Raw genomic sequence first — 24,009 nt, 5'->3', positions numbered from 1 at the left:
CAATATTAGATCCTATGATTAGAAAATATGAATATTGAAATTGAAAATCATAAAGAAAATTAATAATTTATTATATGTATAACTTGTATGAATCTTAAGTGATAGGGCATGAAAAATCTACAGCTTGTAGAGGTGCAACTTCCATTTTCGGAACAACAAGTTCCAATAGTGGAAAATATAAAATTTGGTCTCTAATAAGTAGGAGGCAGAAATTTGTTGCCATTTCATCAACAAATTCATTTATTGAATTTAATTTTTATTTACAATCAAACTTTTATAGTTTAAGTGATTCATTCGACTCGGAGTGAATGAATCATTTTGATATTTTAGCCTGGTGGAGTGGACATGGAAAAAAATTATCCGCTCATTGCCACCATGGCACGTTATCTACTAACTCGGTGTCTACAGTTCCATCGAAGTCTAGTTGTAGTGCAAATATTGGGGTGCTAGATGACAAGAGAAGGTGCATGAATTCCATTTTGTATTTTGTTAAGTATTTTTTCATTTCTTTATTAGAATTTTTATTTTTTTCAATTTGTTCCCAAAGGAAAGTTAAGTATTTTAGTTCTACTTAGTAAAAAAATCAAAGGGTAAATTACAAAGGCCCCCATTGTACTATGGGGTCTATGACAAAGACCCCCCAGTACTTTGTTTTGCAACAAAGACCCCCCTTGTACTATGACCGTGAGGCAAAGACCCCCTTCTGTTAGCCTTCCATCCAAAAAAGCCGTTGCAATATTTTTTAATCCCTATATTACCCTCGGATGAGAGAAAACACTGTTCATCTAGCCCGACCCCACGATACACTAATGGCAACGGCGGTAATCTCATCTACCTCATATTCCTTCACATTTCTCTCTTTTTCCCCAACTCCCGCTAATGTATGGTAACTTCAGCCCCATCTGTGCAGGATTACCAGAGAGGTAACACCCATCTTCTAGACTTTCTTTTTGCATTTTGGCGTTGCAACTCATTTGACTTCATCAAGAGTCTTAGTCTTGTCTATCGTCGTCTCCCATATCGACCAAGCACACCGAGTTGGTATCTCTACTCACCACAATGGAGTCCACACCATTCAAGGTGAGTTCACTAAAGAAACTCAAAGCAGTTATCGAATTCAACGACGACACCGTGATGGGGATTTTGTTCAATCAGGAGGGATTGATGTGCTTAGTCGTAATATTGTCCATATTCTAGTCGACAGCTCCGATTTCATGGCATTCCGAACTTGCGAGGAAGCTCTGGGTGTTCTGCACCAACTCCCATTATCCGATGAATCATCGATTCAATTGTTATCGAAGTCGGAACGCATGAAATCCATGGCGATTATGCTTCAACGAAGTAACAACAACCTCTTTGTAAACACCCCTACCTCTTTCCACTCGACCCTCTTGTTACTCTTATTCATCCTCGTTTGAGATTACTGTAGATGATGAAAATCTAAACCCCAATTTGTCTTAAGAGGACGAATTCATATTTAAGCTCAAGAGATCTCAGGTATTCGAGTAGAGGAAGCAGTAATCTTTCTGAGGAAGGTAACAAGAACCCAAGAAGAAATTAGGGCTACCCTCTGTATACCTCGATTTCTGGAAGCCCTGCGACCTCTCTTAGTATCACGATATTCTACTATTCAAATAAACACTATGGCAGCATTGGTGAATCCATCCTTGGAGAAGATCAACAAGGTGAAGATCATAAGGTCATGCAGGGGCTGTACCACCATTGATCGATGTACTGAAAGGTGGATTTGCCGAGGCATAGGAACACGCAGCCGGTGCTAGGGGTGATCATTTCAGCCCAACCCGACACAAAAATTCTGGGCTTGGGCCTGGGCTGGGCCCACATCAGGCCCACAAATTTTAGGGCCGATCTTGGGCTTAATATTTCATGCCCAGCCTGGCCCGCATATATTTAAACTTACACATTTTGTGTATAATGTATACATATGCATACATGTTATTTTACATTATATTATATATTTTATATGTAAATATTATTACATGACATGTATAATTTATATTATTTGTACTATTTTATATTATATAATGTATAAAATAGGTTTATATGTATGTTATGATATTTAATATATAGATATGTAATGTTTTATATATGAGTGACATTGGCTCGGAATCAGGCCTGGCCCGGCTCGGGCCCATATAGACCTGGGCTAGGGCTTATGTTTCAGGCCTAGAACCCCAGGCCTAAGCTATAGCCCTTATCATAAGTGCAAAGCCTGGCCTGACCCGGCCCATGATCACCCCTAGCCGGTGCCCTCTTCAGCTTGGCACTTGACGATGACAACAAAACAGTAATTGGGGTTTTAGGGGTGTTGCCGCCACTTTTGCACCTGCTCCGTCCAAGAGCGAAAAATATCGTGAAAATGGGTTCAATACTGACGCTGTCAAGGGGAAGGGGAAGAAGAGAGATCGAAGGAGAGGAAGAGAGTGATGAGAGAGAGAGAGAGAGAGAGAGAGAGAGAGAGAGAGAGAGAGAGAGAGAGAGAGAGAGAGAGAGAGAGAGAGAAATGTGAAAGAATCTGAGGTAGAGGATATTACCACCACTGCTACACCTGTATCGTGAGGTCGAGGAAGATGAATAGTGTTTTTCTCATTCGAGGGTAATATGGGGATTAAAAAATATTACAACGGCCTTTGTGGATGGAAGGCTAACGAAAGGGGGCCTTTGTGTTACGGTCATAGTACAATGGGGTCTTTGTCGCAAAACAAAGTACAGGGGGTCTTTGTAATTTACCCAAAATCAAAATGTCAAAAAAAAAAAAAGCCTAGTTCAGCCTAGGCCAAGGCCCGACCTACAGCTTGCTCAATCCAATACGACCCGACTTACACCTATAGATAATAGGTTATAGTTAGACCTATTCATGGGCTGGGTAACCCGACAACCATCCCCGCTCCCGATTGGGCTTGAACATGATCTTAAGCTCACAGGCTTAAGATTTGTCGAAAAAGCCCAGCCTGGCCTAACTATTTTATACAGTATAAAATATATAATATTTATAATATATTAATATATACATATATTTATTTTTTTTCCTAATCGTTCTAAACTCCCAACACCCTACCCGACTTTGCCCTTTCCCTCTCTGTTCACCGTGTTACTACTCACTTTCAGTTCTCACTTTTCAGCACTCTTCTCTCAAGCTAGCAGTAGTAACGGACCAGCACCAATCGTTTTTTTCCCCGGCAAATGCAGGCTAGCGGCGGCGGCCCTTCTCTTTGGCATTTATCTTCTCCGACAAACTCAGGTTAGCAGCCTAGCACATCAATGTGCCCCTTCTCTCTGTTCAATAGCGGTGGCAACAGCACAGCAAAACACCACTCTCATCCTCTAGACAAAGTAGAGAGCAGAGCACCTCCTTAAGCTCGACCAGGTTCTCTCTCTATCTGTTCTGTAAACTTAAGTTGAACTCTGTTTTTTCAATAGTTTGCACTCACCACCACCGCACCTTAATGGTGCCTCCATCCACCATTAATGCATTATTAATTTTTTTTTTTAGATGTATCAGAAGCCTTCCATTTTTATTTCTGCAATTTCATTTTGTACTCAAATCACTTATCAATGAATCAACACCAATATTCTGATAGGAACTTTACGTGAACGACCTCCAAAAATTTTCTTAGATTCTTCTTATTCTCTCTTCATCTTCTCATTGTCTTCCTTCTTTGCCTTCGGGCATAGTACTATTCCTTGTGATTTTTGTCCAGGTAATAATCCAATCAAGTGTGCTCTAGTGCGAGAACATTGTTCCAGTATAAGGTTCAGATCTACACCCAAAATTACATATCCACTTCCAAGCATTTCCCTCCTTCCTATGTCCATAAAAAATGTCAATAAAAATGTTACATACTTTTTGTGGGTGGGTGTGGGGGGTAGAAGTTAGCTCAGGGGCTCATCTTCAATATCTTCATTGTCAACAATTGGAGTCTCCAGGAGCTTTGGGCTTTTATGAGGGTCGGGCTCAAGCTTGAAGAAACTCTGTTAATGAAGAGTGAAAGACCGACCCATGAACAGGTCTAGTTATGGTTAAACTTTCGGCTATGTTTGGTTTAAAAGAAAAGGTAAGGAAACCTATACAAGGTTTGTAAAGGTTTTTCTATCTTTCCTTACTTTTTTCTTTTAAACCAAACATGACCTTTTGGTAAATTTTTAAAACCTCGCCTTAAGTTTCTAAATGACTGTTACTGAAACCTGCTTTGAAGTTTGATAATTGCAATCACCTCCCCTGAACTTTCTAACACAGTCACAAGTAGACCCCTCTCTTAGAATCCTCTAACAAGAGGCATGAAAATGTCAAAAATACCCATGCAGTTATTTTTTACTAAAATGTCCATTTTCCAAATTTTCTCTTCATATCAATTATTATCCTAAACCCTTCCAATCTAATTTCTAAAATTGAATTATTTTCTACATTTATTCTTTGTATCAGTCACTCAAAGGTAAAGCTATAACTTTGAACTCTCTTTTTTTTGTTGTTCATGAAGTTAGAATCGTTCTTTCTATAAAAACAAGACTCAATTGTAATTGTATGGGTATTTTGGACATTTTGTGCCTCTTGTTTGAAGATTCTAATAAAGGGGGTCTACTTGCAACTATATCAAAAAGTTTAGGGGAGGTGATTGCAACAACCAAACTTCAAGGGGGTTTTAGTAATTGTCAAAAACTTCAAGGGAGGTTTCAGAAATTTACCCTAAGATTTTCATGTATACTTTTGTTTGACTTTTATTTTGATTTCCATTAAAACCAAGACAAGTATCAGCTTTATATATTACTAGTTGGTATGAACGCAAATTGTTAAAAAAACTTAATGTAAAATGAGTTTTTTTCTTCAAATGCAAATGGAGTTATTATTCATTTAAATTGGACCAAGCCATTTTTAACCCAACTGAACTATATTTTTTTTTGGTTATGCACATGTGATACAAATGTTTAATTAAATGAAATTGTCGAAGCAACCTACAACATTCTAAGGCCCTGTTCATTTTTCGGGAAGCTACTAATCGGGGCAACTCAGGTTAGTGTTTCCCAAGAAACACTTATCTAGGTAAGTGCATCTGTCCATGTCTTTTTTTAGTTGTTACTACCTCAACTAGAGGGAGATGATGAAGTTGCCACCTAATTTTTTTGGGAATTGGAAATTTGGGAAAACTTGGGAGTTTTCAAGAAAAACATTTTTTTCTTGGTGACTCATAATCCAATTAGAGGTATAAATTGGGTCATGCCACCCGTGGCCTGGCATGGCTTGACACGAACTTGGATTGGCTCAACACGAATGTCCGTGGGCTGTGCTAGGCTCGGGGTTTTAGGTCCACGGGCCAGCACGACACGACACGATCAAGTGGACTGGCATGGCCCAACACAACCCATATATATATTATATATATATATTTATATATAGTTATATAATATTATATAAATTATAATTATATAATAATATATAGTATATAATATATTAATAAAAAATATAATTTTTTAATTTTGTTATACTAATTTATTTAATTATTGCATATATAAGCAATTTTATACACAAAATTCATATAAAGTTAAAATTTTAAGTTTTTGTCAATTTTTTTAAAAAAATAGCTTTGGCCCGATGCACGGCCCGACCTGGCTCAAGGCTCGAAACACGGGCCAGCCCGGGCCGTGGGTCCTATCAGGCCAATCCCCAATTTTTTTCACCAGGAGGGTGACACGGCCCGTGGGCCATCACAGCACGGCCCGCGGGCACGGCCCAGGAGGGTGACTGCCCACAGGCCATGCCGTGCCGGCTTGGCACGACCCACTTTACACCTCTAAATCCAATGGGGAATAGAGATTTCTAGGGTTTAGGGACCATGGTACAGTGTGAAGGTGTTAGACACCCCATACGAGTTTGGATAAATTGGCTTATACTTCACTAATGTTTCAAGGAAATTTTAATAACTTAGGGCATTAAAAAAATTAAAAGGAACTAGCATGCATTGAAGAAATCAACAAGGGATACTCCAAACACATTTAAGAGATTAAAGAGAAACACATACAATAACTAAAGCCTCGTTTGATAACACTTTTCAGAGGTCTGGTGTCTAAAAAACTTACTTTTCAGACATCAGACTCCTCTAGTGTCGTGTCTGAAAATCAATCTAAAATCTTTTTTTAGATCTAAAATTTTAAGTTAGTAGCCTGGTACTTATGTGTTTAGACATAATCGAGAGGTGTCTAAAAAACATAAATGCCCTCAAAGAAATTTTAATATTATATATTTTTGTCCTTCATGTAACTCAAATGGAACCCTCACTACGACCTACAAAGCTCCACTGGCACTACACTCTCTCTATCTCTTTGCAACTTGCAATGGCAGCGGTTCCTTCTCTCTCTCGCTTTTGCTCTCTCTCTCTCTCTCTCTCTCTCTCTCTCTTTCCCCTGTCTTCCCATCACCATCGCTGCAACTTGTAGCAGTGGTGGTTCTCTCTCTCTCTCTCTCTCTCTCTCTCTCTCTCTCTCTCTCTCTCTCCCATGTCTTCCCGCCACCGCCCCTACAAGTTGCAATGACGACAATTCCTTCTCTGTCTCTCTCGCTCTCTCCCTTGTTCCCACCACTATCGCTGCAAGTTGCAGCGACGACAGTTCCTTGTATCTCACTCTCGTTCTCGCTCTCACTCTCACTCTCTCTCTCTCTCTCTCCTATCTTCTCGCCATTGCCACTAGTGCAACTTTCGGTGAGTAGAAATAATAATATTATTATTAATTATAAATTATCTTTATTAATTATTAATATTAATTATTTTAATAATTTTATTAAACATTAATGATTTTTTATTAATTATTAATATTTAATAATTTTTTTATTAAACATTACTAATTATTAATTATTTTTATTAAATAGTAATGTTTAAGGATTTAATTATTTTTTAAAAATTATTTTATTTTTATTTGTGTAAATTATTAATTATTAATTATTTTAATATTTTTATAGTCATTATTTTTTTAATTTTAATCAATTCATTTATTAATTATTAATTTATTAATTTTTATTTGTATTGTTTCAATGTTATTTTGAGGTTGAAAATTATTTTTTATGAGATAGTGCAAATTGAACTCAACATTTACAAATAGTGTGTTCTAGGGGTAAAATAGTAAAATCAATAAATTTCAGATGGTAAAGGGTTGATCCAACACAAACAAACTTATGGATTTAGAGCATCTAAAAAGTAAAAAAGCAGCTATGCCTCTTTTCAGATTTTAGACACTTTTAATATCTTTTTAACTTTTCAGATATGAATTTTCAGATTTATCAAACGCCACCTAAGGCATACATGCAATTGAACAGAATAAGAGAAATGACTTAACTAAACTGTTAATTTAATATTAATAATTGAAAAGTGACTTAAACTAGATGTTTAAAGAAATGGAAGTTCTAGATCATGGAATGGCTGATGGACTTATGCATGGTGTTGTTTCTAAAGTCGCTTAAGAAAAAGATGATGAGTGACACTATGAGGGTTGACTTTGCTAAAACAAACTGATTAAAGAAGAGAAACAATATTGAAACTAAGAATGAAAACATTAAAGGCTCAGTTTGGAAGGAGTACAAATACAAATATGTAGAGTGTAAAACCTTATATTTTGTATTATTTTGTAGTGTACATATTTGTATTTGCACTCCTTCCAAACTGAGTCAAGGTACAAATACAAATATGTAGAGTGCAAAACCTTGTGTTTTGTACTATTTTGTATGTATTTACACTATACATATTTGTATTTGTACTCCTTCCAAATTGAGCCTAAAAGGTTACAGAAGAGATTAGATTAAAACTAAAGAGGGCACATGGGTCATGTTGATGTAGGGCCTGTTTGGTATGTCTTTCCATACAGTCTTTCGGTTGTTTACAAGTCGGAAAGATCAATTTTTGGTCTATTTTTGTTTGACATGTATGAAGATCTAGCCGCTAAAAGACGGAATGCCAAAAAGATGTAAAAAGCTCATTTTGGGCTGATTTCAAGAAGCTCCAAATGAAGCTTTTTGCATTTTATTCTCGCACGGAAAGACGCACGCCTACCAAATGAGCTTTGGGGTACTCAGATCTTCATACAAAAGCTCAATGCATCTTTTGGCTATCAGAGCTGCCAGAAGATATTCCCAAAAATATACACTAAATGGGCCCATAGTTTTAAATTGTCAAGTGTATCCATGAAACTTGCTAAATCATGTATGTGACTTAAAAGATTGGAAAAGTAAAAAATCTACACGTTGGCATGAGCCAGTAAATTTGAGTATTTATAAGGTGGTGTGGGCCCCATCTTCAATTGAATACCAAATGATAGGATCATCTAGTGAAAGGACCTCTTCCTTTGGGCAATGAAGACAAGTATTCAACTGCTGAACCGTTGAACAAATCTGAAGAAAAAATAGACCATTAAGCAAGGTTTTAAAACCCGATTCAGAACTGGAACAGCTTTGGCCATTGGTTTATGGGACAACAATTCGATGGTCTGGTTTGAACGAACAACTCATTCTAACTTAAAAATAAAAATTTAAAATAAAAAATGACCAAAATCGTTGTTTGAATCGAATAGGTCAACACTTCGGTCACTTGGGTCAATGGGTCATTGATCAAGTCAACGATTTTTTGCCAAAGAATGGGTTGAGGGTGAAACAGAACCGTTTACCTGAATAATTTCTAGGCTGAATAGTCCAACCATTTGTATCAACGAAGATTTAAAAACACTGTCACTAAGAGAAGAAACTTTAGCTTGCAAAATGATTTTAGACGTTACCCAATCAAGTTAATGAAAACCCACAAAATCTAAATAAGCAATCAAACATGCCATTTAGAGGAATTAGCAAAATTTTGTTCATCTTTGGGCAACCGGTGGCTAACCCTATTAGACAACTTGGAGTCAAGGGAGTTGGTTATGTTGCCCCAAATGATGTGGGAGTGCTATTGTACGACTGATTTTCTGCTGCATTGTTCTTGTCTTCAAGAGCACCATTGTATGACTGGTTTAACTCTTGAATATAGGCACGACGTAGGGGTGTCCATTGGCTTCAAACATATATGGGGGACCCTAGAGACGTGTGAGGATGAATGTCGAGTGGGGAGGTGATGGAAGTTTATGAGGGTAGGAGATTCTACCGTGTGTTGTAACAGTACGATGGGTGGTTTGGAGAAGTCCTAAGGTTTGAAAGACATGGGAAAAATGAGGGGACTTTCTTGTAGGCTTTAGATGTGAGTGAAGGAGAGGAAAGGCTGTCTTGGACGTGGTGGGGGGTATTATCTAGGCTAATACGTGTAGAATTCTCTCCCTAGGTTAGAGTGTGACTTTGCATGAGAAAGCATGGGTATTTGTAAAGTTTTGGAGAGAATCCTAGAAGGGAATGGATGATTGACATTTAATTTTGGGAGATCAATTGTTGAGGTTTAAAATGTTTTTTGGGGGAGACTAAATGTGGGTTAGGGCTGGCATGACAACCATGTGAGAGGTTATCTCAATCAATCAAGATAATAAGTGGAATGTTTTACAAATTTGTCTAAATTGAATATTCCAAGTTTAAGTGATTGATTGGATTGATTGGAAACTTCTTATTTGGTTAATTTTAAATTTAAAGATGGTTATAGAGACTAGGAGAGAGATATGATTGTATTGGTCCCTAGGTTTTGAGTTTCAATGAAAAAAATTCCAAATGAAAGGTTTGCACCGAGTCTAGTTTCAAGTCTCAAGATGGAGGGGTTAACAATGTCAGAATTGGACGATCTTGGTATTGTTGGACATGAAATTTTGAGATCTATGCATCTATAGAATTTTTTATTTCATGTGAGACATGGTTTATGATCAAAATTGTCTCGACCGACCGATAATCGAAATCAATTCCAACTTCAAGTCTTGAAATGAAGGGGTAACTGGTATCAGATTTGGGTGATCTTAGTGTCATCGGATTTGAAATTTTTGGACTCTATGTACCTATGGTGTTAGGTTTTTGACTTGATCTGAGATAAGGTTCAGGATTGCAATGATCCCGGTTGGACAATCGAAATTGGTTCCAATTTGGGGTCTTAAGATGAATGGGTAAACAATGTTAGAATTGGATGATCTTGCTGTCATCAAATTTGGAATTTTGGGCTTTACATATCTATAAATGCCTAAAATTTTGTGAAATTCTAAAAATACCCCCATATCAATTGAAAAGTTAGTTAAAGCATGCTTGAAGATAAAAGTGTTGCAGAAAAATTAAAGGGCGCAAAAATGGGGTGTCTACAATTAGCCATAAAAACCATTATTAAAAAAACATTCGTTATGTGAATTCAAAATTGGGTTGAGCCATTTTTAACCCAATTGCATTCTATTTTTTTGGGTCATGTGCATGTGATACAAATGTTTTATTAAATGAAATTGTCAAAGCGGAAATATAACATTCTAAGGCCTTGTTCTCTTTTATTTATCAACTAAATAAGATAATGATCGTTTTATTTATAAAAGTCATTATTAAAAGGGGAAATTTTGTCCGATCCAAATGTTGGTAACTTTCACCAAAGTTACTTACCCACATGGAAGATAGGTATCATGTAACTAATACCTATGAAAAATGAATATTCCATAGGCCCCACATAAATCTAAAAAAGGAGCATGGGTATCTTGGTCAATGGGAACCAAAATTCTAGTGACCAACTTTTCTCTCTCAAAATGGGAAGAATGAATGGGCCCTATAGCTTTTCATGTTCAACCCAAAAATACCAACTTACTTCAAGACGGATTCTTAATTGATAAGACCTAAAAATATCAAATACCATAACCATGTCTTCCTTGTCAATTATGATAAAGATAATCACATATAAAGAGGTATTGGTCCCTAAAACAAAAAAAAAAAAAAAAACTCAGCTTCTCCCCAAAAAATAAATAAATTAATGAACTCAACTAATAACTTAGTGATCTATTCTTTAAACCATTGAACACACTGAGGATTTGGCATTAAATTATTAGATAAGCTTGTATTAATAGGTTTAGAATGACTTACATGTCTCAAGTAGATAATGTGATCTATATGTTGAATACTAAGTGGTGGTACCAACTGGCTTGATAAGGTATTTGGCTAGTCATAGTAGATACTTTAGATTAAATCCTGCTTGTCACCAAGGTTGAGGGTATGGGCTAGGGATGGGGCAATGCCCCATATGTACCCTCTTATCAAGAAAATAAAAACTAATTTCAAATACACTATTTGTTCACATATCAAGCTTTGGGTCGAATCCATTCAAATTTTAATTAACGCTTATTTTAATAATATTTTGTTGTGTAATACTTCAGGTGTTAGTACTATATATTAATAATTATTAATTGTTATTATTATTAAATATATAAATTTTGTAATTAATTTAATAATATATCTGATTATATAGTTTGACAAAGTCTAGTGTTACAAAAACACCTAAGTCAAGTTAATTCTATAAAGTAAATTAATGGAAAATTGTCTAAAATTCACCATGAATTTTCTTAAACTCACTATAACTTTTTAAAACGTCCAAAACTCACCTAAGATTTTATCTTCCAAAACTCGGGAACAAATGCAATTTTTATGACCAAAATACCCCTAAATGGCGAATCAGCCTTATTTTATGGGCAATCTACTGTTCATCGTCCAGAACAGCGGCGCTGATCAGCGATCTTCCCCTTTCCCTTCTCTCCCCATAATCATTCCTCATTTTTTCTCTCAGTTTCTCTCTCTCCCTCTCTCTTCCTCACCTCCATCGAGCTGAAATGTCAATCGAAAGCATTATTCTTCGTCTTCAACTTCGAACTCGAACAAGTTGCAAAAGTAAAACTTCTCTCCTATTCTCACTCATCTCCAACATAAATCCAACCATTTTCTTCCCTCACTCTCTCTCTTCACTCCTTTACCGCTTCAGGCTTCTCCAATCATCCATCAACTTCCCTGGAGCAGAATCTATTGTAGCAGTCGTCGTTCGACTTTCGTCCTTAACCAACCTACGAAACTCATACCAGCATTTGTTGTTTGAGCTTCCACTAATCTTCTAGTCGCAATCCACGAAAACCAACGCTATTTGAGGAACAAGCAATCTGTGATCGAAAATCGACTGAATTTCCCCCGGGTATTTGATTGTCAGTTTTATGTTTTTGGATTAAAGAACGATGGGTTAAGTTGTAAAATCGTCCTCTGATGTTTCTTGCCTCTGAAAAACTCCCATCTTGTCGGTGCGGGTGGATTTGGTATGGTGTACAAGGGAGTGCTCAGAGACGACACAAGAGTTGCTGTGAAGCAAGGTGTACCGGGGTCTAGGCAGGGGCTTCTAAAATTCCAAACAGAGATAACAGTTCTATCGAAGATTCGCCACCGGCATCTCCTTTCCCTGATTGGGTTTTGCGAAGAACAGTCGGAGATGATACTGGTATATGAGTATATGGAGGAGGGGCCATTAAGGAACCATTTATATGGTTCAGAGTTTCAACCTTTGTCTTGGAAGCAGAGGCTTGAGATATGCATTGGTTCAGCCAGAGGCCTCCATTACCTTCACACAGGTTCGACTCATGGAATCATCCATCGCGATGTTAAATCAACCAACATTTTGCTTGATGAAAACTATGTCGCCAAGGTCGCTGACTTGGGCCTTTCAAGGTCTGGCCCCTGTCTGGATGATTAGCACTGGTAAAAAGTAGCTTTGGGTATGGACCCAGAGTATTTTAAACGGCAGCAACTAACTGATAAATCAGAGGTCTATTCATTTGGAGCGATACTTCTCGAAGAGGAAGAAAGCAAAGCATGAGATAATGAAGGGTAAAGTAGTAAATTAACAATGCCCGTTGGGCAAGTTACCCTTATCTCAATGACACAGTGAGTTTTGGACGTTTTGAAGAGTTATAATGAATTTAAGAGAGTTTATTAAAAATGATGGTGGGTTTTGGACAATTATCTTAAATTAATTTAATCTCTTTGCTATTAAATACGTTATTAAATTTAATCAATTAAATTATTAAAGATAAATTTTTTAAACTATCCTTATGATTTAATTAATTAACTAAGTGCACCCTTATTATTTGAAAATTGAATGATGCTACCGCTGCTGTTTTTAACAATTGACTAACTTTACCTTTATCGTTAATATCCATTGATATTCCGTCAAAACCTACATACACGATAGAACTCGTGATGTTTAAACTTCTTTTAAAACCTAATATTACCCCTCCCTTGTCCCCTTCCTCCGGCAACCCTTCTTAGATCTCCCGTATCTTCTCTCTTATCTGTGTGAATATAAATAGAGAAATTTCTCTCTCGTTCTTGCGGATTGCCTGCGTCCACTGCTGCCCGTTTCTTCCATTGTCAATCATCTGCACTGAGCACGTATCCACAATAAAACCTCTGCTAGAGGACCTGAGGAAGAAGAAAAAATAATGGGTTAAGATGCTTCTTCAACTAGAACAAAAATGCCTTGATGTCTACAGGAGAAAGGCAAATAAAGCTAGCAATTGTTCTTTTATTTTTATCGTGAGCATTGTTGTAGTAAATAGAATAAGACGAGAAAATGGATGTATACAACCAAGGAAAAATGTTTCAGTTTATAGGGTTTCATTTCTGTCATGATTGCCTTGGAAATGACAGGCATTCCTTCAATTTCAATTTCAGAGACGGGGTAGCGCTCTTTCTCTCTTCCCTTCGTCTGTTACAGCAACCACTGTAGCTGCCGCCACCGACATAACCACCACCACCATGGGCTGGGAATCGCGGGAGGGAGGGCGGCACCACCTTGAAACAGTCAATCTCCTTCCCATCTATCTTGACCAGGAAGAGGGAGGAGGCTCTTGCAGAAGCCCTGCTCGCCTGTTACAGTATTTCACCACCGTCACAGCAACCACTGTAGCTGCCGCCACCGCCATAACCACCACCATAATGGGCTGGGAATCGCAGGAGGGAGGGCGGCACCACCCTGAAACAATCAATCTCCGTCCCATCTATCTTGACCAGGAAGAGGGGGGAGGCTCTTGCGGAAGCCCTGCCAGCCCTTCTCTATTTTGAGAGATTCCTCGTATGGATGATTTCTTGATTTTTCAGAGGAAATTTAGAAAGAGAAAAATAGAGAAAGATAAGAGAGAAGCCACCCGAGGTCTGAGAAGGGGTAATATTGGATTTTAAAAGAAGTTTAAATGTCACGTACGTGTATCACGTGTATATGGATTTTGACAGAATACTAACAAATATTAATTATAAGGGTAAAGTTAATCAATTGTCAGAAACAAAAAAGCATCAGTCAATTTTTAAACAGTAAAATACAGTTAATCAATTAATTAAACCACAAGGGTAGTTTAAAAAATTTACCCAATTATCAATTATGTTAATTAATTACATTATTAAATTATTAATCAATTAATTAATTTAGTTTTTTAATTAATTGATGGGAGAGAGGATAATGGCATTTAATTAAGTTAAAATTCTATAATATCCGGCTATTGAAGGATTTAAATGATGGGTTGTTACATTCGGTAGGGTGGACGTGAAAAACAAACTAATTTGGAGATCAAATGTTAATGGTGAATTTTCAATGAAAACAGCTTACAAACTCAAATGTAGCCTATCTGTTGCTAATGATCAGTGTATTAATTGGAATTCTCTCATTTGGAATCTGAAATGCCAACCCAAACTCAAGACTTTTCTTTATCTGGTTCTAAAAGGTAAGACTCCTTACAAGGAGCCTTTTGAGGGCTGAATTGACATTGACAGAGGATATAACTTCTGTGGAGAGGAAGAATATATCTTACATATTATTAGGGACTGTGAAGAAGCAAAGCAGGTGTGGAATATTGTGGGTCCCAGTTTAGTGGGCCCTACCGGTCCAGACCCAGAATGAAGTCGTGGTGACTAGGGTGTATGAGACCGATCGGTTACATCAAACCCAGACATATGTGTTTGAAAAGAGTGGTTACATCTTATGGCAGCTGTGGAAAAATAAAAACCAAAAGACACTTTCCAATGTTGTTGTTCCTCAAATTATTGTTGAAAATGCCTCCAAAAATTAGAGTGCGTTTATTAATTGTTTGCAGGTTTCGAGCACTAGCAAAATGGAGAAGAGATGGTTACATGTTTATTGGCTTCCCCCAAGAGCAGACGCGATTAAAATCAACTTTGGTGCTTCCTATTTGAGATCTAGAGAGTTTTCCATTGCAGCAATGGCAAGAAATTACCTAGACAGTTCAAAGGCTACAATCTTGGTACCTCGACTATCAATGCTGCTGAAGCGTGAGTAGAGTGGGAGGCCCATAATTTGGATGCAGACTTTGTGGATCAAGCAATTACTATAATAGAGGATTCGTGCTTAATCATCTCCTGCCTTAAGGTCAAGTGTGCCCGACTTAGACCATTAGTAACATTGTTAGGGAATGCTTATTGTTCAGATACCAGCTCAGTCAAGGGGTGGAATATAAACATGTATATTTACAGAGAGGCAAATCAAATGACCGATTGGATTGCTAGGGATGTATTTCTTTTGATCAATATAATCCCCCCGGGGGTCTTGGTTTAATTTGCTTTTGTGATTCATGGGGTCATCCTACCCCCCCCCCCTGGCGTTTTGTGCAGCACCTCATTGTTTTATCAAAAAAAAAAAAAACAACTTTGTCCATATAGTGAAAAATGGCTTTCTTCTTAATAAAACGAACTAATGCATTAATAAAAATACAAAACATCAAAGGATATAGCATCACAAAGCCACGAATGGACCGAATAAACCCAAGATCCTTTTGCACACGCTTAACAAGGGATATAAAATGAGTGATATTGTTTTTCATCACGCTTAACAAGAGAGAACACAACTGCTTAGGGGAGGCAACTGAAGGCCAAAGAGGTGGGTTGGGCTTCAACCAAAAGAGATCTCGGATTCACAAAAAAAAAAAAAAAAAAAAATGAAGCAGCCACAAACTTTTTCTTGTCATAAAAAATCACAATGCCAACCCCTACATAACCACTAGAAAAGAAAGCATTATCAACCCAAATGCGTATATAACTTGACTAGCTAGGAAGCTCCATGACGATGGGGGCACAACAACTTAGTTACTAGTTGAGAATCTAACCTGGGAACAATGGGAACCAATGAACCCTAGATTTGTGCCAACATTTTATTCACCCTAGAAATGCAAGAGATTGGGTTAGGGACTTCATTTGCATGCATTAGACTATTTCTATTACTCGATATCTATCAAGTTGTAACAGAATATTAAGGAAAGTTCTCCAAAAGGTAATTTCACAAGACTGTCAGTTATTAATGAAGACTCTCAGTCCAGAATAGCAACTGCTAATAAAGGATCTTTAGTAGTCAGGATGGATATTTCTCTTCTGCAAATTGACAAACACAAGCAGATTGTTATGAAGCACTCTCTACACAAAAGAACTTAACCTTGGGAATGGCATTGCTACTCCATAGGTTCCAAAGCAAAACATCATCCAACTCTGACGATCTCCTTAACCCAACACGGGTTCTATTAACAAATTCAGATTCAAAAGCATGAGTTAGGTGATAGGCCAATCTAACTGAAAATTTACCATTCCTTTCTAATAACCAGATGACACCATCTCTCACTTGTTCCTTCAGGATGTAAATCTTTAAAATTTCTTCAACTATATTAGCAAGAAAAACACTATTCAACTTGCTTACATCCTAATCATGATAATACGGATTTAGGAAGTTACTCACCTTCTCAAACAAATAGCCCTGGTGCCTATCAACAAGAACTTTGAACTCCATGATTAAAGGAATCCACGGATCCCACCAAGCATCAACAGGATGTCGATTTCCTACCCATCATGAGGCTTTTCCATCCCCATGATGCAGACAAGAGGAATGTAGCCTTTAACAAAGTAATATTAGGAAAATATTTTGCCTTTAAGGCTTTAACAATTGGCTAACCAAAATGTTTGGGTTTTGAATAAGCCTCATGCATTGTTTTGCTAGTAAGGCCAAGTTAAAGCTTCTCAAATCTCTAAAGCCCAGCCCACCATCTCTTTTGGGCCCACACAAGCTCACCCAACTATTCCAATTAATTTTCTAGCACTATCAATTAGCCCCCACCACATGGAGTATTGGAAGGGTAGAAAGTATAGAGTTAATTAATACTTACTTGCCTGCATAGGATAAGAAAGTCTCCTTCCAACCACTGACCCTCCTAGAGATCCTTTCCACAACTTAATTAAAAGTGTTGCTTTTAGACCTGATCTCCAGAGGCAGCCCAAGATAAACACTCAGAGAGACAAACTCTCTTGATTTTTAAAAGCTTTGACAATCCTTTGCAACTTGGGGTGGGTATTTGCACTAAAGTAAATTTCTGACCTAGAAAGGATGATATTCTTACCCAAAAATATTTTGAACCTCTTTAAGATGGAGAGAATTTCTTCCCCTAATTGTCATCGGCAAAGAACAGATGGGAGATGGCCAAACAAGTTCTACTTTTCTAACACCCAAATTTTCTTGTTTTCCTCTGCCTTTCTAAGGGAAGCAAAGAAGCCTCTGAAACTAGAAGAAATAGATGAGGGGATAGAGGAAGAAGAATGTGAAAATAGAAGAGGAACGTGAGAAAAAATATTGTGGGAAATTTTCCCATGGAGATATGTTGCTGATTTGCTTCTATAGGAATTAATATCCAAACAAAACTAGTAACTCTCATGTAAGAGTTTCCTAATAAAAGGAATAGGGGAGAGAGAGAGAGAGAGAGTTGCTGAACTGGCAACTTGTGAGACTTAGGAAAGGAATAAGGCAGGCACTCTGGAAAGGCAGGGTTGGGTAAGGGAGAAAGGAGAAGCCATGTGATGTGGCATGTTTGGTTTTAATATATACTAATAGATAGATTATAGATATTTATATATTATTTAGATATTGATAGATATAAATATGTTAGAAAAACTCATATCTATACTATTTTACATATTTGATTGGTTAAAAGTTAAATTTCACATATTAATTCATATATTTTTACCATTTTATGCATGTGCCTCTACACTAATATATTTTAAAAAATGCATCAATATAATACAAAATTTAGGTCTTAAATAGTTATAAAAAGGATATATAAACATAAAAATATTATAATTTTATGTAAAGTGTGAACTACACACACAACAAAGCAATAGGGATGTAAAACACCACAATCATGCTTTGAAAGATGCTATTAATGGACACGTGAATATGCAACCAACATTGTACTAAATCCTTGAGTTTTTTTCCCAAGTGACGTTTAACCTAGCCTTTTATTGTTGAGTTTGAATTGAATTCCTGAAAATTTAAGGAGAAAAGATAAACTCAACAACGTAAAGATTGCATTTCAATAAGCTTTAGGATTCATACTTTTAAAGCTTAGAAGCACAAAGCCTCAATTTTAGTACCTGTTTGGGAGGACTTGTGTTGAGATTTAATTCATTATTCACGGTGTTTGATTGATCATTTACATAATTTTATGGATGAACCTTAATTTTAACTTTGAAAAATAGTTTGTCAAAATTTTGAATTTTCTCATCGAAACTCTTGTTTTGTCAATTTTCTATCTTTTATACTTTGTCCCATAAGAATTCACTTGAACTTTTTAGTAGGAACTTAACACTCTTTACAAGTATAGAGAATAGAGTATAGAGATACACTACTGTATAATGCATGTATGCATCTATGTCATGTGTGTGCAGCGCTTTAGAGGCAAACTTTACCCACACTCTATGCACACCATTGTGAGAATCCAGATGCAAATGTGATGCAAGTGCAAATAAAAAAATTAGGCTCAGTTTGGAAAGAGTACAAATACAAATATGTACAGTGCAAATACATACAAAATATAAGGTTTTGTACTCTACAAATTTGTATTTGAAATCCTTCCAAACTAAGCCTTAGTTGCAAATTCACTTGTAAAATCTCACAGTGGAATTTGGGCAAATTTGTGTAGGGATGTTAAGAAACATCATTTAAAAGTTTAATATTCATTAATTGTTAACTAACTATTAACAATCACTTAACTAACCATACAAAAGCATTTCAAAAGGACTTGGAAACCTTTCATGATGATTTCTTCAAAATATATAAAAATGTGTAAGTCAACTCCTTTTTTATGCAAATCATTACACAACAAATTTGTCTCACTCATTCCGTATTACTTCTATATTTTAGAAGGTCTCCCAAGAAATTTAAACTTTACTAGTTATAGTTTCTCATCCAAGAATCTATTATATCCTAATAATGAATTTGGTTGCAACCTAACAATAAACTTAGTCACCTAAGTAGAGGCAATTGAAGTTTTAAATAGGGAGGGCAACAGGGTGGGTTTGAGGAGGATTTTGTAAATTCTAGACTCTACCTACCTCCCTAGACCTCCCAACCTGTACCCTCCCCAAAACGCATAGTGGGTTGGATTTTCAAAATCTAAACCCTCTCTGCCCTACCATACTTCCACTTGAGGGTGGGGCGGGTCAGGTCTAGAACCTACATCTAATTTTCAATTATTTTACATTATATATAAACAATAAACAAGTAAAATAATACAAACAAGCATCAAATTTTCTAATTATTTGATTAAAACATGTAAAAAACACATAAACTATTAATTATCCTTCACATAAAATTCAACACCTAATATATAAATTCACATGCCTTCCAACAATATACAGGTCAAGGAGGGTGGGGTTTAGCTTAATGTCCTATCCTACTTGTACCTTTAGACATTATAAAATCCCAAAACCCATACCTACCCCAAAATCTTCCTTTAAGCAAAAAAAAAAAAAAACAAAAAAAAGAATGCCCCATTGAGGCATGTGGGAGGGGTACCCACTAGGTAGTTTTCATCTGTAAAGACAATGCCATTAGATACACATCAGAGTTTTGCCTCTAATTTCCTGAAATTACATCTCCAATAACTTTCGCATTTTCTGGCATTGCAAAGTAGCCCCCCATGGAAAACTGTGTAAAGAATCGGAAAAGTCCTGAAGCTATTTGTGGTAGCTTCTTGGAAATGGTTCGGTCAATGCTCAAGCCCTCCTTAACGCATCTTAATTGAAAGTGAAGCACTCCCAAATGGGCTCTTAGCCTTTTGTGCTTTCGAGCTTAAAAGTGTTTTGGCTTCACATTCTTATGTTTTTAAAATGCAAGCATTACCAATTGATCAAAAGCCAAAAATAAAAGTGCATCCAAAAAAGTGCCCAAGCTTTATTTTCTCAATTTATACATTTTTTTAGACAAAGAAAGGTTATGGCAATCAGTTTTCAGTCCAGATCTTCTACCCACGTTTATCACAGCCACACATGGAGAACATCTCATCCTCTGCATAGTACTATGCAGGGGGAGATGCTCCTAATTCACAGGGGTAGTGTGTTGTGGGTAGATGTGGGCAGGGTTCTCATGGCCAGGAGATCTTGACTGATCAATTTCATTGGATGGATTGTTTGCCACACCTTTTCCATGCACATGTGGGGAATAATGAGGAATTAGTGAAATGGTGGTATTGGTGAGCTCATCTCTCCTATCCACAAGACACAACAGGTGCACATTGGAAATATCTCCCTTGTCATTCATGGGGAGATGTTCCCAATGGTGTCTTGTGGGTAGAGATGTAGGAAATATTTGTAGGACACAACTGCATTAGGAATATCTCCTTTGTCAATTATGGGGATATGTTTCCAGTAGTGTCTTGTGGGTAGAGATGTAGGAAAAGTTTGTAGGACACAACAACATTAGGGATATCTCCTCTCTCATTATAAGGAGATGTTCCCAATACGTGTGTAATCACTATGGAATCTTGACGGTAGAAGAGAGTAGAAGAGGGGAGAGAAGAAAGAGTCTCCTTGTGAGAAAACCCTAGGTCAAAGTTATATTGTTCCCCCTTGGGGAAGGGTTGTTCCCCATTTTTATAGAGAGAAACCCAAGGATATAAGGAGAAGGATATAAAGGAAACATTTCATGTTAGGAAATGAGATATTTTCTTTGTTTTGATTATTAAGAAAGCATTATTGGGGTTTCGCCATGTGTCCAGCGAGATCCTTCGAAGACCAGGTTTCTTTTCCCTTAAAAATTCTCTATGTATGCTACTTCTTTTCTTGACTCTTATATACTAACATGACACAGGTGATGTCATTATTTGCATTGTTCATCTTTACTAGGCCCATGAGGCACGCGTAATTTAAAGATGCATGTGTATTTATTCCTATTGTACAATAATGGGCTTGCAATGGCTTCGAGCTCATCACAAGTTTGTGTGCATCCAAAACTCATCATGGGTCCACGCATGTCTGAGACTTATTGCAAGTGTTGCATGTGTTTAAAACTCATTGCAAATTCACGTGTATTTAAGATTCATCGCAGATCCGCGTAGTCTAAAGCTCATTGCAACCTGTTTTGAGTATGAGTTTATCACATATGTGCGGTGGGTTATGAACTCATCGCAAGCATCTGTGTAGTGTTGGTTTGACACCCTTTGTACTCTGATGGTCTTAATGACTACTATATACTTACAACCAATGTTCAAGGTTTTGACACGTATCGGCCAATACGCATCATTCCGGGACCCCTCCGATATGCCCCTATAGTGGGTGTACCAGAGGTCTGACCGGTTTAGGGGGTAGAGGAGACCTAAGCCTGCCCCTTGAACCGATAGCGAAAAAAAATAAAAAAAGGCTTGAAAAGGGCATATCAAGCGTATTGATATTTTGAACCTTGCCTACAACATGACGACGATAGTGTCTTGTGGGTAGAGATGTAGAAAAAGTTTGTGAGTAGGACCAAAATGTTTACAGCTTAATTGTTTCATACAAGTTATAGAGACGTGATGTTATACACAAGGATTCTATGGGAGTGCTCTCTTGACCCTCTAAAGTGTTCCAATTTGAAAACGTTAGCCTTCTAACCTTGATCCTAAGGAAGCTATGATGTTTTATTAGTATTAGTATATACATTACAGGGGGATTAAAGGGGTGAGAATAGAGAAGCTCGAATCCACTGATCGCAAAGTGTATGTACACATCGTCTCTTATACTATTTATTGTCATTCACGGAGAGATGTTCCTAATGTACTGCAATTACGTGGATTAGATTTTATGCTTGCATGGCTGCATATTCATGATGAGATAAGCATTTTAAGCATGTTTATTGAGAAATTAAAACCATGGTTTAAAAAAATGACCTAGAAATGGAATTGCTTTGGCCACTGGTTTTCGAGTCAATGGTTCAACCACCCAGTTTGAATGAATGGCCTATTCTGACAAAAAATTATAAAAAAAGCCAAAACTATTGAACGGGTCAATGGATCAATAGTTCGACCGCTTGAGTCAATGAATCATTGACTGTTTCAACGATTTTTGGCCAGAAACCAGGTTTGCGGTAAAATAAAATTGGTTGCCTGAACGAGCTAAACGGTCTAACCGTCCAAATCAACGGCGGTTGGAAAACCATGATTAAAACAACTTTTGACAATTATCAAAATATTTATTAAATGCTCAAACGTGCTTACTATGTTGTGCTATATTCGAAATTTGTGGCTTTTTCTCTCCTAAAATTTCAATATGAGCACTTTATCCCAGCATGATCCAACTCTAAATTAATTTATACACAAATGCGTTGGAAATGGATGCCATGTTCTCACCCTTCACGTTTACAAAAACAGCAGTAGTGCGCATTTTGTATTAATATTATATTAGTGCATGCCAAAGATGTGAAAACAACTTAGAGCTTGGAGGCAAGGAGGGTTTTCTACTTTTCTCTGAAGATTTCAGTGTGAAACTTGTAATACAAGAACTCAACGAGAGAGGAAGAAAAGTAGAAAACCATCAACCTCACCTCCCATATCCCATGAGACTATGAGAGCTAGCTGCATGTGAAATTAATAATTATGAATAATAATAATTACAGCTTCCCTTGTTCCTCGTCCTTGTACTCAGCAGTGGCACCACCCCCGGTTGCCCAACCAAATTCAAAGGTGATATCGAGAAAGTAAAACATGAAAACCAGAACAAGGCAACATAAGAACATGGGTATGGGTCCAAAGATCCACATGAACAGAGGGAATGACAAGTAGAAAGCACGCAGGCCAAGAGACCAGAAATAGCTCCCCCTGTTCAGAGCCCTGCCCACGTATTCCGCCATTAAATGGGACGACGACATCTTTCTGACGGGCACATTGACGAGGATACTCGCGTGGCTATAGTATCGGATGGACTGCACGTTCAAGAGGAAAGCCAACAAGAAGCAGACCAAGATGGAGAAGAGCTTGATGGAGAATTCCAGCTCACTTTTGTCGCCGTACACCAGCTTAATGGATGGCTGGGCGTTGTTACTGTTGCTCATCAGCACCGCGATGAATGAGCTAAGCATGATTGCCGTCGTTGCCAACAGAGTTGATGCCATTATGTTGTTTCTTAGTGTTTGCACCGCCAGAACACCGTTCTTGGGGCTATCCTAATATCATTTTCATTTCCATGCATGCAGATATCAGTACTGCGCAAGAATTACAAGTAGTTTTGATTTAATGAAAAAGTACTGAAAATTAAGAGAGAGTTGTGTCGTTGAACCTCCATCATGGTCTGAACCCAAATGCGCCTATTGATCGCATTGATGCCAATAACTGTCTTTGTGGGGTGTCTTATGATCCGATACAGGAGCCAGATGTGGTATGCCACCATTAGACAAAGCCCAGACGGGACCAGAAAATAATCTAGGATTTCTCTTCTCATTGCTCTAGCCTAGCTACTACGTATACTTGGGTGATTCCGATGAATGAAAAAAAAAAAAAAAAAAAAAGAGTGGAGGCCTGGAGGGGAGGAGGGTAGTTATTTTGAATTCTGAATTGGTATGATGTTCTCGTACTTGTCAACCATATAATGTATTTATAGAGAATTGCTGGATGGAATTCATACGTGGAATACACTTTTGCCCTACCCGGTATTGAGACTTGAGATGGCCGCCTGTGAGGTCGATCCACTGACTAGAACTGTGGGTTCTTGGGTCTCACATGCACCTCGCTCTGTCCCTAGTCCCCACCACTACTGATTACCCG

General features: G+C 37.3%; 1 protein-coding gene and 1 pseudogene across 1 annotated transcript; one reads left to right on the top strand and one right to left on the bottom strand.

Moving 5' to 3' along the window:
* The first annotated feature begins 12,173 nt into the window (after nt 1-12,173).
* On the top strand, nt 12,174-12,773 carry LOC148864251 (putative receptor-like protein kinase At5g24010 pseudogene; annotated as a pseudogene).
* A 9,991-nt stretch (nt 12,774-22,764) lies between these two features.
* Nucleotides 22,765-23,783, bottom strand: LOC148864250 (uncharacterized). Its single transcript, XM_088979298.1, has 2 exons — nt 23,525-23,783; nt 22,765-23,411 (listed from the first exon to the last, which is right to left on the bottom strand). The coding sequence occupies exons 1-2, from the start codon at nt 23,684-23,686 to the stop codon at nt 22,860-22,862; spliced, it is 714 nt and encodes a 237-aa protein (XP_088835424.1). The 5' UTR covers nt 23,687-23,783; the 3' UTR covers nt 22,765-22,859.
* Between the last annotated feature and the right edge of the window lie 226 nt (nt 23,784-24,009).

Source organism: Nelumbo lutea, chromosome 3, assembly GCF_056320005.1.
Source record: "Nelumbo lutea isolate HS-2025 chromosome 3, American lotus-T2T, whole genome shotgun sequence".
Classification (NCBI taxonomy): Eukaryota; Viridiplantae; Streptophyta; class Magnoliopsida; order Proteales; family Nelumbonaceae; genus Nelumbo; species Nelumbo lutea.
This window is presented reverse-complemented; position numbering and strand designations above follow the sequence as displayed.